Source organism: Sciurus vulgaris (assembly GCF_902686455.1).
Source record: "Sciurus vulgaris genome assembly, chromosome: 11".
NCBI classification, from domain to species: domain Eukaryota; kingdom Metazoa; phylum Chordata; class Mammalia; order Rodentia; family Sciuridae; genus Sciurus; species Sciurus vulgaris.
The window spans coordinates 83,449,040-83,467,617 of record NC_136472.1 but is presented as its reverse complement, the minus strand read 5'-3'; the positions used below and the strand labels follow the sequence as shown (position 1 = coordinate 83,467,617).

Below are 18,578 nucleotides of genomic sequence, written 5' to 3'. Positions count from 1 at the left end.
AGAGTGCTTGCCTAGCATGCTCAAGGCCTTAGGCTGGATCCCTAGTACCACAAAATAAATAAGTGAATAAACAACCAACTCAGATGTTTATTGCATATAATCAACACCTGCAAAACTTATTTAAATCCACTAGATTTATTCTTTCATTTGTGGAGCCATTAATTACATTATTTTTAAAAAAATCAGATTTCTGATACAATTCAATTCATAATAACAAAATCACTTTTAAAAAGGAGTAAAGTAGTCAGATGTGGTGCCACAGGTCTATAAATTCCACATACTCCGGAGGCTGAGGCAGGAGGACCAAAAGTCTGAGGTCCACCTAGGTAATTTAGCAAGATGCTGTCATAAATTTTTAAAACAGCTGAGGACATAGCTCAGTGGTAGAGTACATGCCTACCATACATGAAGCTGTGGTTTCAATCTCCAGCACCACACACACACGAGGGAAATCAGTTCTGCCTTCCAACCACTCAAAATACTTATGAAGAAAAATATAAAACCTGTTTGATGAACAACTTGAGTAATAAAATGTATCTTCCAGTAATGAATATTAGTTTTAACTTGACAATTTCTTGAAAGCTTCACTCTTAAATAAAAGAATCATATTGTTAAACCAGCTACACAAAATTTAGTTCAAAATCATTCATTCTATATTAACAAATCCAATAATCAAGCTGAATGCCAGAAAGACCCCATAACACTCACTCTGTTGCTTCCTACAGTTGCAAAGACTAAAGGATCTCCTTCTTTACTGTGCCAGTTAAATTGAACTCCAAACAATGGTTGGTTATGATCTTCCTATAAAATAATCATGAAATAAAAATTTATCAGTATCTCTTAGGTTAAAAAAAAGATAGTGAACTAAACTTTACCCTCTTCAGTTACTTTTGTGAATTATACATAAGCTGACTTTTGATGATAAAAGATCCTAGACAAGTTTTCAAATCTTTATATATTATATATGATAAACTTTTATAACAATCAAAGACTTTGATCATAGGTTAGGTAACAACTATTTATCTATTAAAAACACTTTGGGGGCTGGGGTTGTGATTCAGTGGGTATGCACCTCCTAGCACGTGAGGCACTGGGTTCGATCCTCAGCACCACATAAAATGAACAAATAAAAAACACTTTGATAGACACTTTTCATTTTAATTCAATCATTTTCTTCTGAATCAATACATTGGGTAAATTTTGGTAGACATATTTAACATCTTGGGTCATAAGGACACAATTTATCTTTCCAAAAAGAAAATTAACAAATGGCTTTATAGAGGTAATACAGCTTGTTTGGCATAATTTTTCCTTTGTAAAGTGAAACATATCAGACTCTGTTTAAATTACTGCTTTCTATTAGTCCTATATAAACAATTTTAAATAACCTTGAATTTGGATCTTCAAAGAAAATATTCCAGGAGTTTTATAATGAACAAAAATACCTGAACAATGCAGACTATGGGAGTGAATGGACTATACCTTCACAGATATACAGAGCGTTAGATAAGGAGATTGTTCACTTTTGTTTACATAGCTATTTTTCAGTTTTAGGACTTCCCTGGCAATCTCCTGGTGTTTAACACTAACTTTCAAGTTCACCTGAAAGCACTGTTTTCACTTTAAAATTTAGCAAATTTCATTTTCTTATCATTTGAAAAGTCACAGCTTTAGGCTTTTGGATTATTTAAATGGCATTTAAAAACATCTTCCAGATATAGCAACTAAAACTCTTAAGCCAATATAAGTAAATATTAACATAATACTATAATAAACACTTTGATATGCTGAGATTGATTTCTCTTTCTCACAGAAAGCACTTAAGTTTTGCTACACAGACAGGAAAACAACATGTAGCCATACAGTTTCTTAAGCTTTCCTAAGACTTTACCTAAAAGTATATTTAGATATCTAGATTTAAACTTACATATGTATGAAATAATGTAATGTTTATTTTTCTTCAGGAAAAATAACCCCAAACTTAAAAAACACAAAGTGGAAATACAACAGAAAACATCTAAAATAAACATCAGTAATTCTTTTAATACGGTAAATGTTACTGAGACAGTAATTTAAATAACCCTAACCTCTTATTTTCCCCAAATATTGACTACTGAAAAGTTTTTAAAATTTCACACTTTTTCCTTTTAAAACAATTACAAATAAAGCAAAGGACAAAAGTTAACTTACAAAGTAAGCCATCTGTTTCAATTTCTACTTCTTAGTTAATGGGTCACATTCAGCTCTTTTTAATAACTGGTGCCAGAAGTAGCTCATGTTTTTTAAGTTTTACCAGAACACAAAGAGTAACATTTCCTAAAATCTTTTATTTTAAATTAACAAACAATAAAGCAAAACCAGCCTACAACACTCAGTATTATACATTTAAATTAAAATAAAACACAGTCAAAAAGCTAAATATGGGAGATTACATTATTTGAACTGCAAAATATTTTTTAAAAACCTTAAAAACACAAAATGTTTTAAACTTAAGACTACCTTGAATATAAAATGCATGCCACTGAGAAATAATTCCAAAGCCTAATATGCAGCCCCAAAGACATTTCTGCACATACCTTGAGACTGTTTACACATTTGAAAGAATATTTGCATTTCTTCGACTTCCATTTTCCCTTTCCCCAACTTTTCCTTCCAGGTGCATTTGGTGTATTTGTAGGTGTATCAGGGCGTTCAGTGTTTGTGCCACTCTCTATACTGACAGCATCATCCTGTAAACAGTAAATCAAGAAAAACACATGACAGTGATATTTACAGGCAAGTGACTTTGTACTGGAAAGATGCTTACTGACCTAAAAGTCTGGAAAAAAAAGAAAAAAATGTACCCTTGCCTTCAAAGAAGGATACACAAGTAATCTTGCTACACATGAGAATTTTTGTAGGTATTTTATATTTCAGCAAAAATGAAAACAAATAGTATTTGAAGTAATATTGCCTTTAAATAATAAGGTACTGATCTATGCCAGCTACTTTAATACACAGAACTGTTTAATCTTTAGGGCTTTTTATAGAAGGAATTATTATATAAGGAGATGTTGAGAAAGCCTAACTCAAGAGTTGCTGGAATTCCACCCCAAAACTGTGACTAATAAGTCTGACTGATCTACATGTCATATTTCCTTGCCTGTTACTCAGTTTGGAGCATGGAGGTGGGTGGCCATTTGAGGCCAAAGTGTTAATGCTTCCACTTTGGATATAATTTTTAAAAGTTCTGATATTCATATGCTGTGTATTTATAACAAACCATTCAGAATTTAAAGTCTCAATGGCTACAAATGGCTATGTGTAAATGAAATATGCCTCACAGTCCAAACATAATACAACTACATAATCAGAACTCTGGAGACTACAGTTAAAGTAAAAGCCTTCCAAATAAAGAAATGACTGTAGAAACCCTAAAAATTCTTCTAATTCATTTCTATCTCTGGTCCAGAAAACATATTAAAGGCCCTCTAATTTCAGAAGATAATTTCACTACCTTCTTTGATTTCAGATTCCAATGTCTTCTTTGGAATAAGATTTATTTAAATCTATGACCTTAGAGCAGTAGTTCCTAAATTCATTCCAAGAAGTTTTTTTCTTTCTTTTCTTTCTTCAAGAAGTGCCTATTAACATCTGCTAGAATATTCTAAGAAACGTTGCCTTTAGAGTCTACTTCTAAATTATGGCTTCCTAAAGTTGGCTTTATGATAGAGAAAGTTAAAATTAACTGAAGTATCAAAAGGCATAGTAAAAAATCATATTAATTCACTTGAAAACAACAATACAGTTCTTGGGGATTTCAAACTTCAAATGACTCCAAAATGAAATGCCTTTTTAAAAAAATACCCTATTCTGGAACATACTGATTATCTAGCATTAAAAAAATAAAGATTGGGCTGGGGATGTAGCTCAGTTGGTAGAGTGCTTGCCTCACAAGCACAAGGCCCTGGGTTCAATCCCTAGCACTGCAAAAAAAATTAAAATAAATTTAAAAAAAAATAAAGATGGAGACAGGTAGCACAAAATGTTCAACAAATATCTGAACTGTAATTTAACGTGAGTGGAGTTATCCATTATGGAAATAGAAAATGTAAAATTTTAAAGCTGAGTTCCTAGCTTGAAATGTTTTTTATGTCTCCCCACTTGTTAGTTGTTTTTATAGTTCAAATCCAGTGCAGAAAACAGGTCAATGTATCAATGAAAAACTATTCTTATACTTCCAAGTTAATCAGATTACAGCCCTCCTTACTGTCTTTAAAGTACTTTGCAATTCTTTTTAAATTATAGGTAATTGCTGGACATGCAAATTTTGTCACCACAGAGTAAGTTCAATTTCACCACAGAGAAAGTTCTCTTTCTCTTAGTGTAAAAAAAAATTTCTCCATTTGCAGTCATCTCTTCATTCCTTTATTTTATATAAATTTGTACTGTTTGGGCTTTTTTTGTTAACAGTTATAACATTTACTTAATTCCTTCAAATGAGTAAAATAAAATGTTAATAATGTTCACATAACTTTTTCTGAAAAATTACCTTTTAAGAGAAGAGAAATAAAAGAAAACAAAGTGGCTGGGGATGTGGCTCAGAGATAGAGTGCTTGCCTAGCATGCATGAGGCATGCTAGTACCACAAAACAAAACAAAACAAAACAACTTCTTTATATTTAAGCTAAACATTGAACTGCCAATCAAGAGGCCATATTTACATTATCGATAACAGAGCACATCGCATATTTCACCCCTGACCATTTAACTTATCCATCTATCTCCTCCAAAGGCAAACCAAGATGGAATCAAAGGGAAACATTATACCATCAAAATGCTTTCATTTTGTCTTTAAATTAAAATAAAATCTTTGCCATATGCATTCAGGCTGCCTTCTACCCTGTTTCCTTAAAGTACAATCAAGGCACCACAGATTTAGCACTACCACAGTCATTTGCCCAACAAGAAAACAAACTCAGGAATAGTGATTTGTCCCTTGTCAAATTACTTAAGCACAAGGCAAGCCTCCAGATTAGGCTTTCTGGTATCATTAACCACAATAACCATTAGTATTCTGTCAGATGCTAACTACTCTATAGTCATATGATCTTAAAAAGTTTGATAACATGGCAGAAAAGATATACAATATATTCAAAATATGTTCTTCGATCTTTGACTCACTTTTTAAGAGTGTTAGCTGCTCAGGTTACTTTAACTTCAACTCCAAAATACTTTCTTCTCTAACCTGTTTTTGGCCTTGTCATTATTCCCTCCCTCTAGAGTAAAATCACTAACAAGTTTTTCCGAAACTTATTTTTATACAATGTTCTCTAGTTTTGCCTTGAATGGAATTCAGAGGTTCTGTGAAGTCAAGTGGGGAAAAAAACTGCATCTTAATTTCCACCACTTTTAACTTGAAATTTTGCACTTTCTTCTATTATAATGCAGGTAACATAGATGCCAATGTTAGCATAGTTATGGCTGTGTCACTAATAAAAATTAAATATTTTATATCATACTCGTGAAAGTATCCCTTATCCAAAATGTGTGGGACCAAAAGTGTTTTAGATTTTAGAATATTGGCACACACACACACACACACACAAAAGAATATTTGCCAGTTGAGCATTCCTAATCCAATAATGTTACAATCTCCAAAATTCTAAACATTTTGAGTGCCAACATGAGACTTCAACTCAAAAACCCATTCTTCCTCCACCTGCTTTTGACCTTATCACATTATTCCTTCTCTCTAGAGTAAAACCACTACCCTTGTTAGGTTTTCTACATTTCAGATCAGGGATGCCAACCTATAATATAGTTGCTAAGGATCTTGAAAAATATGCCTGTCACTATCCTCAAATCCAATGCTGATTCTGTTACTTAAAGAAATATATATTACTAAATCTGATCTTCCCCCCTAACCACCCCAATCAAACCCAGGGCCTCTCACATGCTAGGCAAGTGTTCAGTCGTAAAAAAAAAAAATTTTTTGACTATATTATACAATTTTATAATTGAGCATGTTTTGTAACTCCATATACTGTATTTTGTACATTTAAAAATATTATTTTGAGAAGACTCCATTAGATTCATTAAGGTATCCAAGCATAAACACACAAAAAAAGTTAAAAGTCTCTGTTCCCTATTTGGAGGAAACAAAACAAAAAGCTAATCCAATAATTTGGTTTTGAATAGCTTCAGAAAGCACCAAATAATATATTCCCCTCAAAGGTCTGCAAAAAGAAAATAAGCTTTCACTTTATTTTGTCCCCTTTTTCCTCATTTTAAATAGGTTTCACATTTTCATTATATTTTGCCTGATTATCAAGCATGTGGAACCGCCAGAAATATAACTCTATGATCACAAAATAAGTAACGGTAATCATTATAATAATTAACATTTGTGTAATACTTATTATGGGGCAGATACTACTTAACCACTTTACTTATATTACCTCATTTAATCCTCAACCTCCATTTATCCCTCACCTAAATATATCTGTCTTTACACCAGCAACTAAAATCTTCCAGGTTGTTCTCTTAAAAACTTCCAAAGGAGAAACTATCCTCTCCTTCCCATTCAAAAGACGACCCTCTCAATTATGCTTTTACAGAAAAGGCGACACTCAGGCACACCCCATCTCTACGGAAAGGGCAGAGCCAGCCATAAGATCCCCTTTAATAAAGTCACCCAAACCCCTACGTCAAAGATCTATACTTTCCATCTTGGAGTTTCTACTGGGACCTAAATGGTGGCAAAGCTCCTAAACTCCTTGAAAAGAGCCCTGTTAGGACTCTGCCCACTCCTTTCAACTTTCTTATGAAAACGTCTAGCACGCCTTTTAAACTACTTGAATCTCAGTCCGCAATCTTCCCTATGTTCTCCAAAGACTCAAACACTTTTCCATCACGTGTAAAAGGAACTCAAAACAGACCTCTCAGACTCCTGTAACCACTTAAACCCCTCTCCTTCGCCAAGTTTCTGCCCGCTCTCAGTCCCAGCTCAAAAATCCCCATAGAGACAAGTTCAATTTTCTCCTGTACGCCCGCGTTTTCCGGAGTACAGAGTGACACCTCTCCCTCCCCCCACCGCCGCCCGCGCGCCCCCGCGCCTAGTTTTAAAAGAACTTAAAACTTCACTTCGGAGTCCCGTGACTGTTAGGGGCTGCACTCACATTCTCGTCCCCAGAGAGGTCCGGGTTGCTGTTCTCGTCGCTGCTCAGCTTCTGCTTCTTGGCCGCAGGCATGTCTGTTCCCGCCGGCGCTGTCGACACTTCCCTCTCGGACATATTCCTCCGCCTCCCTCCAGGTTCCTGCCGCCTCGGGCGGGGCCTCCGCCACACCGCCGTCAAGCAAGCCCGGCCCGAGCTTGCCGCAAAGTTGCCACTGCCGCCGCCACCTCCACCGCTCCCCCCACTGTCGCAAATCGCGCCCAGCCGCCGAGGCGGGCGTGCGTGCGACCCCGCCACACTGCTGAAAAAGGGGCGCGCGCGCGCGCCCTCCTGCGCGGCTTTCTGGCTTCTTCCCTTTACCCACTCCCGTCTTGCTGTTTTCCCGCCGCCCTCCCGGCAGACTGCACGGAGACGTATGATCCGTTGGTTTAAGAGGGCAATACTTCGTATGTCCCCTTTCCCCACCACCGCCTCGAAAAGAAGAGGCGGAACTCAAAGGGATGCTCCCTCACCCCCTTCTTCCTTCCAAAGACGTTTCAGCCGCAATTGGCTCAATCCTTCGATCTCCGACCCGCTGCAAGGGAGCGAAAGTCTGTGGAATGGACTAGACCACCAATGTCCCAGAGGAGGGGGGGAATACAACAAGTCATCTCTTGCTTTACCTGTGTATTCCAAGTGTCCTTACTATTGAACTTGGAGGATAACGTTTTCCCGTAAATCACGGAAGCGCGGACCCCCTACTTTTGGCTTGGGAATATAAACAGAAAAACTACACGGTTTCCTACTCAACACCCCCACCAGGCAAATGGAAGGGACTCTCCAAGAGCCGCGCATGCGCCTGGGCGTATTCTCGCGCTGGGTTGTCGGGAGCCACCTCCTCCAAGCCCCTCCCCTTTTCGAATTCTTGTCTGCTGCACCAGGTAGTCTACCGGGTGTTCAAAGCAGGGGCTGGATTTCAAAATGCTATCAAATTATAGGCTGGACGTACCCTAAATTCTTGACAATATCTTATTCTGATGAATATTTATTGCAATGAATGAATGGTTATCATCACCCAGTTGGTGCCAATATTGGTTAAGGTTTAAGTAGATAGCTTTAAATTACATTGGACTCTAGTGAGTTACAAACGAAGTGCTCTTTGTAACCGTTAAAGGATCATCAAGGCCCTGGAAAACGCCAAAACCTGTAGATCATTGCTCATCCCCGCTGTGTATGAGATTGTGAGACTTGAGCAACGGTTGGTCCTTTTTGTTTGTTTTTGTATGTCAGATAAAATAAAAATTTTAGAAAAAGGCAACAAAGTTGTTTTACGTCACTGAAATATTTGGCCCTGTTGCATGTATCTGGACTCATGACAGGTGCCAAATACACCGGTGAACCTTGTGGATTTGTTGAATGAGTAATTAAGCCATATAACTGAATGAGAATCAGGAAAAGAAAAATAATGACAAAAAAAATAAAATACATCTCACTCCCCTGTTTCAGAATATAATTGATATTACTTGCCTTCCTGGGTGTCAGTGTCCTCATCTGTAAAATGAGGAAGTAGGAAGGGACCTAACATTTCTTGAACACCCACTTGATAGTGTATATATTTTCTCTTTTAGATTTCAATGCATCTCCCAGTGGATAACCAGTCTAGAGTGCCCCATTTATAATATTATAGCATACTTAAATTATTTCTGCATGCAGATTGCAAGTCACACTCCTTTTAGAGATAAGAGGAGAACTGGTTGAGAATGAAAAAAGGAGATAAAGCAAAGTTTTTACAATGAAGTCTCAGGAAAAATAAAGAAGCTGAAAAAAATTCAAGTTCAGGTCTTAGTAATTGCACTTATTGTTGAACACTTCTAGTGAACCAAGCACTGCTATGCTCTCTTCAGGTGGTAAGAGAAATGAGACAAGTATAGAGCCAGTTATTGAGAAAGTAAGAAGTGCTTTAGTGTGTTGCTTTCCTGGACAGAAACACACTCCCATTACTGGGAAAGATGTTCTACAAGTAAAGGATAATCAACAGAAGCATTTCAGATAAAAATTGCTGTGGGTGCTGGGAAATGGGAGTCAACTTCTAGTTGAAAAGTGCTGAATATTTAAATGAAGGACACATGGCAGGAAAATATCTTTTCAGCATTCATGTTATCTGTAACAAAGCAAAAATATTTTTAGAGTCTTACTAAAGCTTGGAGGGATTATTTTTAAGTTGCTAAATTAATTTTTCTGATGAATCAGGATTGATAAATAGAAATTAATTCATGTTCTTTATTACTAATGTTAAAGAAAACCTTATTCTGAAAGTTGTTTAAATGATTAGGAAAACTACAGTCAGGACTATTTTGACAGATGTCAAAACTATCATAACTCTAAATACAGCAAAGACAAGTGGGGATTTATAGTTAGAGTGAAGATGAGATGGAGGAATGTGGTTGAAAAATTATGAAAAGGAAGATACGGGGATTCTACCTAAACCAATTTAACAATATTGTTGCTGAAGGTAGGCCAGAGTGATCAGACATCAAGGGTGGAGAATTCTCTCTGAACTGACTGACCAGAACTCTTGTACAACTGAATTAGGCAAGCTGAAGACAGAGTCCAAGGACAAGACCTAGATGAGAAGAGGGTGCAAAGACTCCTGAGTAAAGCCAAGGCAAGAGTCTTTGTCACTAACTTAAGATATGTGAAATATCACAAATATTCTATTTAAAGTACTACTTTTGTAGTATTAATATGTAAAAGTCTACCCAGTTTCTCAACACTGAATTCTACTATGAAGGATTTCAGGAACCATCACAATCTGAGAAGTCTTACCTCCTATATTTTACAAATGAGGAAACTGAGGCTTAGGATAATTAAACAGTTTGTCAAAAGATAAAGCTTAAGTAGCACAGCTAGAGATTGTATTCAGTTGACTAGAAAACCAAAGAAACAACAGTTCTAGACTTGTATAATTATCCTCACAGAGTTTGGTTTTTAAACCACACAATCTTTTATACACCATCAAAGAACATCAGAAAGATCTCAGCCAGGCACTATGCACACGCCTGTAATCCCAGTGACTCACATTGCTGAGGCAGGAGGATTGCAAGCTCAAAGTCAGACTCAGCAATTTAGCAAGGCCATAAGCAACTTAGTGGCACCCTGTCTCCCAATGAAAAAAGGCCTGGGGACTTAGTTCAGTGGTAAAAGCAACTGTAGGTTCAATTCCCAGTACAAAAAAAAAAAAAAAAAAAAAAAAAAAAAAAACTTACTTAGGACAGAAAGAGGACATAATTGGACAAACCTGGGAAATACAAACAAGTCTGGAGTATGGTTAATAGTAACATATGTATTTTAGTTTCTTAATTTTGACCTATGTACCATGATACTATGTTAATGATGAAAACTGGATGAGGAGAATCCAGGAACCCCCATTTTTGCCACTTTTCTGTAAAACTATTCCAAAAAAAGTTTTAAACTCATTTAAAATAATTCTATCCCAAATGGCGTATTGAGAACTCAGTAAGAAATACCGTCTGGCCTGGCACAATGTCACATGCCTATAATTCCAGAGACTCAGACTGGAAAAGGCAGGAGGATCAAAAGTTTGACATCAGCTTCAGCCATCTTAACAAGATCCTCAGCAATTTAGGGATACCCTGTCCCAAAATAAAATAAAAAGGACTGGGGGATGTAGCTCAGTGGTAAAGCACCCCTATGTTCAACTCCCAGTTACTCCTCCCCAAGAAATAAAGAAAGATACCCTTTGACTTCAGGTAAATGATTGGGTGATCTTGAAAAACTTTCCAAGATCATTTAGTTATATAGAAAAGAAAATTCACATCCTCCTTTGGCATTGTCTTCTATTTTCTTATAAGTTCCATATCAGGAAATGAGTTGCAAAAGCTGAATTAAATCCTTCCCATTTCCATTGAAGTCTACTTCTCATTCATTCAGTATTTTTGTCTCCTAAATAGCAGCTGTTCATCATCATTCATGCGATCTCATATGCTTGCAGATCTAGTATTCTACGAACAGAACATTATATAGCTTCTTTGAATGTTTAGAAATGAATGAGGAAAAAAAGAATGAGGAAAAATTTAGTGAATGCCATTTATGTGCAAAGCGGTATGGTAATTTCAAGTATGGGGGTGCAATGAAAGGGAAGATAGGACACAGGACCTGCTTTTGAAAAGCCTAATATTCTTCTAGCATCAAAAAAAGTATCTCATGCACTTAATAAATATTTGCTGAGTACCCACTGTATGTCAAGTACTGTTCCAGATGCTGAGGAGACGTAATAATAGCAAACCAGATAGATTCTTGCTGTCAGAGTTTATTGTCTAGAAATAGAAACAAACAAACATTAACTAGATAATCACCAAATAGATGTAAAATTACAACTGTGATAAGTGGTATAAAGGGAAGTAGAAAGTTAGGGCTGTTGTTAGCCCATATGGTGGTGTTTTTTTGTTTTGTTTTGTTTTGTTTTTTCCTCCGTGCTGGGGGATTGAACCCAGGGCAAGCACTTTACTGACTGAGCTATATCCCCAGCCCTGGTATCTTATTTTTAAAGAGGCATTGCCACTGTTAGAAAGAACCCAGAGAAGGTAAAGCTTAGCAAGCGGACTATGCCTTTGGTGAATCAGAAAAAGGTGCCCCTTTGTCCAGTTTGATACAGCTTTGTTCATGAGCAGGTCTTTGTGAGTGGAGCACAAACTGGATTTCAGCCCCATTCATCACTCAGGTGAGAACACAGGTTCAGATAAACAACTTGCATAAGTACACACAGCAAACCTACAAAGGTTCAAGAGACATGTGTAGCAAAGGAAGACTTGAGAGTTTCCCTGAGGAACAGAGAGAAGAGTGGGACTTCAAGAAGAATGAGTTAACCAGGTGAAAGAGGAGAAGGACAACATTCTAAGGAGTGGTAGCAGCATGTGCAAAAGATCCCGGGGGCAGGAATGAGGGGACAAAGGTCATTGGTAAGCTGAACAGTCAGTGCTGGTGAAGGACTGTAGAAATGACAGAAATATGGTGACATATAAAGCTAGAGGAGTAGGTAAGAAGTCAGACCGTGGAGGACGTTGTAGATCATATTAAGATTACTTTGTTAAAATATATCTCCTGCTGATAAGACATATACAGAAGGAATTAGAATGGCAGTTTATTTTAACTTTGTTGGTATTTCATTTATACACAGTGAAATTCACAGGTCTTAAATATATGGTTTGACGTGCATACACCCATGTAATCCATATCAACAAGGTGTGGATGCAATTTCTAGCACTTCAGAAAATTTTGTCTTTGCCTCTTCCCAAACCTTTCTTCTCCTTCTCCCCAGGCAACCCACTGTCTGTCTTCCCTATATTGGTATATTACTTTTGCTTTATATGAACTTTTCCTATTCTAGAATCTCACATAAATGGAATAATTCAGTATGTGCTCTTTTATGTCTAATTTGTTTGATTCATGTTTTTGAGATTTATAAAATGGCATTAACATATAAAGAAAAATACTGTCTAGATCACAACTCTCACATTTTAACAGGCATAAGCATCATCGGGATTGCTTGTAAAATGACAGTTGTCTGGGCCACATTTCCAGAAATTCTGATATACCAGGTTCCGTGTAGCTGTTCAGTGTTGTCTCTAGCAAACTGACTATTCAAGTATTCAAGAAGCATACTTCAAGAACCTCTGATCTAGATGATAAAATTAGTTTCTAAGAGCTTATTTAAAAAAAAAACTTTTTAAGGATTTTCTATGTCAAGCACTGTCTAGGTTGCTGAGATTAAAAAATAACTAACATGTCATGCCTATCCTCTAATAACTTATAGTCTATAAGAGAAGACGGGGTAAACCAAATAAGTATTTCTAGCTCTCTAAGTCCATTCATTAAATAATGGACACAATGATAAAACCACTAAGAATAAAAATTGTATAATGAAGTCCATCCTAGACATAGGATTCCTTACTGCCTAGCTGACTGCAAAGATGACTGATAAGACTTTGTTGAGTGTTTTCCACATGTCTGGTACTGCACAAAGTGTTTTTCGTGCAAAACATCATCTAATCCTCTCAATAACTCATTAAAGCTGGTGCTACATAATTCACATTTTATGGACAAGAGAACTGTAGCTCAGAGAGGGTAAGGGATTAGACAAAGACCTCAGTTAGTGAGTAGGAGAATCAGAATTCAAAGCCAGACCTGGTTAACCCAGGTGCTAGTCCTTTTAAGTGCTAACTCTCAGGAAAAAAAAAAAAAAAAAAACTTTATTTAGTTTTAGTGCTGAAATACTATTGAGTAACAATAGAAACATTTAACAAGAATACTGTACTATGACAGGATGGGTAGCAGAGTCACTAATTTTAACTTGGAAATAGGAGGAGGCTTCATGAAGATGTAGGAATTAACTTGGAAAGTTTTTGTCCAAGTTACCCTAAAATAGACATAGAGACCAAAACAATCCAATGGACATACATGTAGTCTTCTAAACACTAGAAAGTATATGTTCTATTGTAGATAAAGAAAGAATTATCAGGATCAAACATAGCTTGAATGAAATCTCTCTCACGATTATGTAATGCCTTTTCTTATCAAGTACAGTCCTTATGATTGCTAAGTTAGCTTTTTGGTTTCCTCCACAATTGGGAGGAAGGGTTCTAAAGAGTGAATGTTCATGTCTAGTCACTAGAGAGGTATATTCTACAAAATAACTTTAACACTTTGGGGGGGGGGGTGCTGGGGATCAAACCCAGGGCCTTGTGCTTATAAGGCAAGCACTCTATCAACTGAGCTATCTCCCCAGCCCCATAACTTTAACACTTTAGCATATGGTTCATAACAGGTCTCTTTTTAGCTTGGGAGGGGCTGATAATGAAATGCCTTAAGCTGTTGATCAATAAGGTAATAGGTAGGCAAAGAAGAGTTTTCACTTAAGAGTTCAGCAGGTAGACTGGAGGTTGGCAGATGAGCTCTGAGACTATTTTAGTACTGCAGACCTGAACTAAGGCAGTAACATGGGGATGGAAAGTAAGAGATTATTTCCAAAAATGTTTAAGAAGTATAATTTATAGGACTCCATAATTCAAGGAACATGCAGGGTGAAGGGAGAGGGAGTGTAAGATGACTCAGGTTTATAATTTGGCTGACTTACTGAATGGTGGTACCTCTAATTAAAATAGATAATAGGAGTAGATGGAATTATTAACTTTGTTGAAAAGACAGATGCAATGTAATTTAATTCCTCAAATTCAAATAGTCTCAAAGAGCAAACGAAAAGGGCAATGCTCATAAGTGAAGAATTAGCTCAAACAATGGAGATAATTCCAATGTCTCAGTCTTTCAAATGTTTTTTTGTTTTGTTTTGTTTTTTTGGTGCTGGGGATTTAACCCAGGGATGTTTTACCACTGAGTTACATCCCCCAAGCCCTTTTAACTTTTATTTTGAAACAGGAGCTCATTAAGTTACTCAGGACCTTGTTAAATTGCTGAGGCTGGCCTGGAGCTTGTGATCCTCCTGCCTCAGCCTCCCAAATTGCTGGAATTACAGGAGTGAGTCAACATGTCAAAAGTGGTTTGTGTAAGCATTAAATAAGACAATATATATGGAAGAGCTAAAAACATTTATTGAAGGAAAATTCATTGAAAAATAAATTTTGATTTTTTAAATGAAAGTTTGCTCCTGCTTTAAAATTGCCAGCCTTGACTTTAAGAATGATAGAATTTTATCTGCAATTTCCCCCTCATACAATAAAGAAAAAAGGATGCAGAAAAATATATTTGAATTAAAAGTAGCCATCTTTTTAGATTCTCAGGGCTCTTTCAAATGTGATTCCAAACTAGCCAATGTTCCCATTTTAAAATGCTAAGACAAAAAGGATTCAGAAAGTTGCATTAAGAGATAACATTCATTTCAGGCTTGTTATATGCCAGGCACATCGTATATTTTATCTCATTTAATCTTTACAACATCCTTGCATCTGTGTTTAACAGATAAGGAAGCTGAAACAAGTCAAATGATTAACTCAGAGTCACAAAGATGCTATGTGGGGTAGCGAGTTTTGAGTCCACCAAGCCTAATTCTGGGACTAGGTTCTTCAACCCTGCACTATGTGGCTTCCCACAGAGTTGTAACATGGTCTTCTCTAGGTGAATAGACTTATATGTTGGTTTTTCTTTTTTCTCTTCCTTCCTTTCTTCCTTTTTGCTTTTGTGTATTTTTTGTAAAAAGTATGTATTACTTTTGAATTGCAAGGATTGTTTTAATTTAAAAAGCAATCAGTTACATTAATTAATTGTAAATTGTTCAGTTCTCATTTAGTCCCTGAAAAAGAGGAATAGTTCTGCCTAATTTTGATTGTATTAAGTGCATTGCTGCTTGAAGTCAGCATCTTCCTGGGTGCCTGGTATCAATTACACATTTAATTCCCTGAAGACTAGATTACTGCCAGATTAATTAACTGTCATTATTTTAGAATTGGGAATATTACAAATAAATGCCCAATTCCAAAATAAAACTTTAGGAATTAAAGCTAGATAAACGGGAGTTTCATTGTTGATGCTTAAACATTTGTAATCTTTACATGGTCTGAAAGTTTGTTAATTAACCATAGGAAATTCATGATCAGTTAAAGTCAGGCCCCAAACAGTTCTGAGATCTGATATTTAACTTAGAACTGTAAGACTATTTCCTTAGAAGTGTAAAACTGTATTTCTAATTTCTTCGTGAAGATTTGGTTCTCCCTTTTGCTGTGTTCACATTGGTTTGTTATTATGTGATGTCTCAGGAGACTTCATTTGTTGGATCAGATAGTGCTATGTGTGCTGGAATAAGTCAACAACAGGAAGTTTTTGTGTTAAAAGGATAATTATATAGATCAAATTACATAGACTGCAAAACAATGAGGCACTTAAAGAAAAAATAAAAATAAAAATAAATACATCTGCTTTCTATAACAGGTTGCATTCAGATTCACTGACCTTGACATTAATTCACCATCAATGCATATAACCAAAACAAGAAATATACTTAATATGCTTTAATATACTTAATATATTTTATGCAAAAATTACTTGCTGCTTGTAGTTTATAGTTATTTATATATTTAAAAATATGCCTGGGAGAGAACATTGAATAGGGTCAAAATAAGAGTTTTCCAAATGAAGAAATGATAATAAAAACACATGCTTTAAAAAGAGAGACAGGAAAAAAAGAGAGAGAGAGAGAGAGAGTCAGGGAACTAAATCATTTTGAATTTACTTCAATGTGGGTTTTTATTTTATTTCTTTGATGGAGCAAAAGGTGACTTCTGGTTCTTAAAACAAAATTTTGATAGAGCTAGTTCAAGCATTCAGAAGGTACAGAGTGTCAATGAACAGATTTTGGTAAGTCAAGTGTAAATGAATCAGAAACATATGGATTATGCTCCTCTAGGTGCACATGAGTCTAAAAGTGAAGAGGGAAAACCTGCTCAGCAAAATGTTCAGGGACATTCTGAAATCCAAATATTTGGAATGTTGAATTTCAACATTAGAGGCATTCACTAAATGAGGCCGTGGCTATTCATATCTGGGATAAATGCTGGAGATCATTTTCCTGAACTTCATTTCTCTGTCTCACTTTTTCTAAATCTTATGTCCATGAATAAGGATGTGTATTTAGTCAGGGTTCTCAAGAGAAAAAGAACTACTAGGACATGTATATTTATACAGAGAGATTTATTTTAAGGAATTGGCACATGCAATTATAGAGGCTGTAAAGTCCAAAATCTGCAGTTTTAGCCTGAAGGCAATCTGCTGGCAGAATGCTCTCTTGCTTAGGGGAAGGTCAGTCTTTTGTTCTATTCAGGCCTGCAGATGATTGAATGAGGGCCACTCACATTATGGAGGGCAATGTGCTTTACTCAGTGCCCACTCATTTAAATGTTAATCTCATCCAAAAGCCCTTGAAGAAACATCCAGAGTAATGTTTGAACAAATAACTCTCAGCACTGTGGCCCAGAAAGTTGACTCAAAAATTAACCATCCCAGATGCCTAGTTGGTTGATATGGACCACTTACTAAATTTGATATTTAGAATACTAAAGCAATGCCAGTTCAAAATGATGAATAAAATTCACTAACAAACCTTTAGAGCTAGAAAGCCATTAGAAGCCCTCTAGTGGTATTTCTCAAAAGAGATGATTTTAGCATTGGGGGTGGATTAGTTTTCAGATAAGGGAAAATGTTCTGAGTATCCTAGGACACTTAGCATGGCTGACTCCAACCCATGAATGCTAATAACTCTCTCAAACATTATGACAACCACAAAACTTTAACTGCAAAGTAGTCTGGTACAAATAATTGCATTGTTAAGTCAGTTAAAACAATGAATCTATAATTACGCTACTAAAAATAGGATTTAAAATGTCAACTCTGAATGTTATCAAATGCTATAAAAAACTATAATGTAGAAAGTTGGTAAGAATTTTAGTTATAAAACCACCAGGGTTTTGGTTAACACATATGTGCAATTTTTGGTATTAAACCAAAAGCATAGATAAATCACCTCCTATTCTGAAAACTTTTTGAAAAACAGGAAATATAAGTTGGGGAACCATTAATTCAAAAGAGTAAACATGAACACATTGGATGCCATTGTCTATATGGAAAGGCAGCATTTCTGAGATAGCAATTAGCTTTGGGCTGAAACTCACACTTTTAAGATAAGAGTTTGAATGTCTCTTGCTCCAGGAATCCTCTCCCAACCATGCAAATGCATTTCATTGATGTTCGCAGAAGACATCATCCTAGATTGTAGCTGGCATTGCAGTCTCCCCTATTAAACTATATGCTCTATGAGGTCATATACCTTGTGAAAGTTGTCTGTCTGCCTTGTACTCCTAACATTCAGCCAAATACCTGGCAATAAATATTTGCTGGGTAGGGGATTAAGGAGGGAACAGCAGAAAGAAAATTCTATCTTTACTGGAAACTTTGTGTAGGGGAGAAATGTAATTGCTTTTCCTCATCCATGTAAAGTTTATGGCTAATGAATCTGGAAAATCTGGCAAAAGACAGTTTAATTAAAGAAAAGTGGGCCGGGGATATAGCTCAGTTGGTAGATGCTTGCCTTGCATGCACAAGGCCCTGAGTTCAAATCCCCAGCACTGCAAAAAAAAAAAAAAAAAAAAAAAAAACCACAGACACTAGTTTAATACAAATTTTATGTGACATAGGAGTCATCTAAAATGGATGAAGACCCAAAAACCAGAGAAAACTGTGCATTGCAGAAGTATAATTGGAGAAGTATGCTTGGAAATGCGCTAATGGTAATAAACTGAGGGGAGCTTATCAAGTACTGTTCCAGTTCTTTTTGGCCTCCGGGTGTAGGGCAGGATCACTCCAGAATGAGGATCTTATAACCTACTTTCAGGGAAGGTAGGTCAGGGATTTTTTTTTTTT

The 18,578-nt window shown here is 36.2% G+C and overlaps 1 protein-coding gene across 4 annotated transcripts in view; it reads right to left on the bottom strand.

The window, feature by feature from the left end:
• Window positions 1–18,578, bottom strand: part of EED (embryonic ectoderm development) — a 51,434-nt gene that overhangs the window by 21,455 nt on the left and 11,401 nt on the right. The window contains exons 1-3 of one of the 4 annotated variants that reach the window (XM_079105612.1): window positions 7,161–7,921; window positions 2,577–2,729; window positions 709–801 (exon numbers count right to left, since the gene is read on the bottom strand). In XM_079105612.1, the coding sequence (XP_078961738.1) occupies window positions 709–801; window positions 2,577–2,729; window positions 7,161–7,274 (360 nt within the window). In that variant the 5' untranslated portion in view covers window positions 7,275–7,921. Of the gene's footprint in view, window positions 1–708; window positions 802–2,576; window positions 2,730–7,160; window positions 7,922–18,578 lie in introns of those variants that run through there. The other 3 variants (XM_079105609.1, XM_079105611.1, XM_079105610.1) reach the window with 3 other exon arrangements.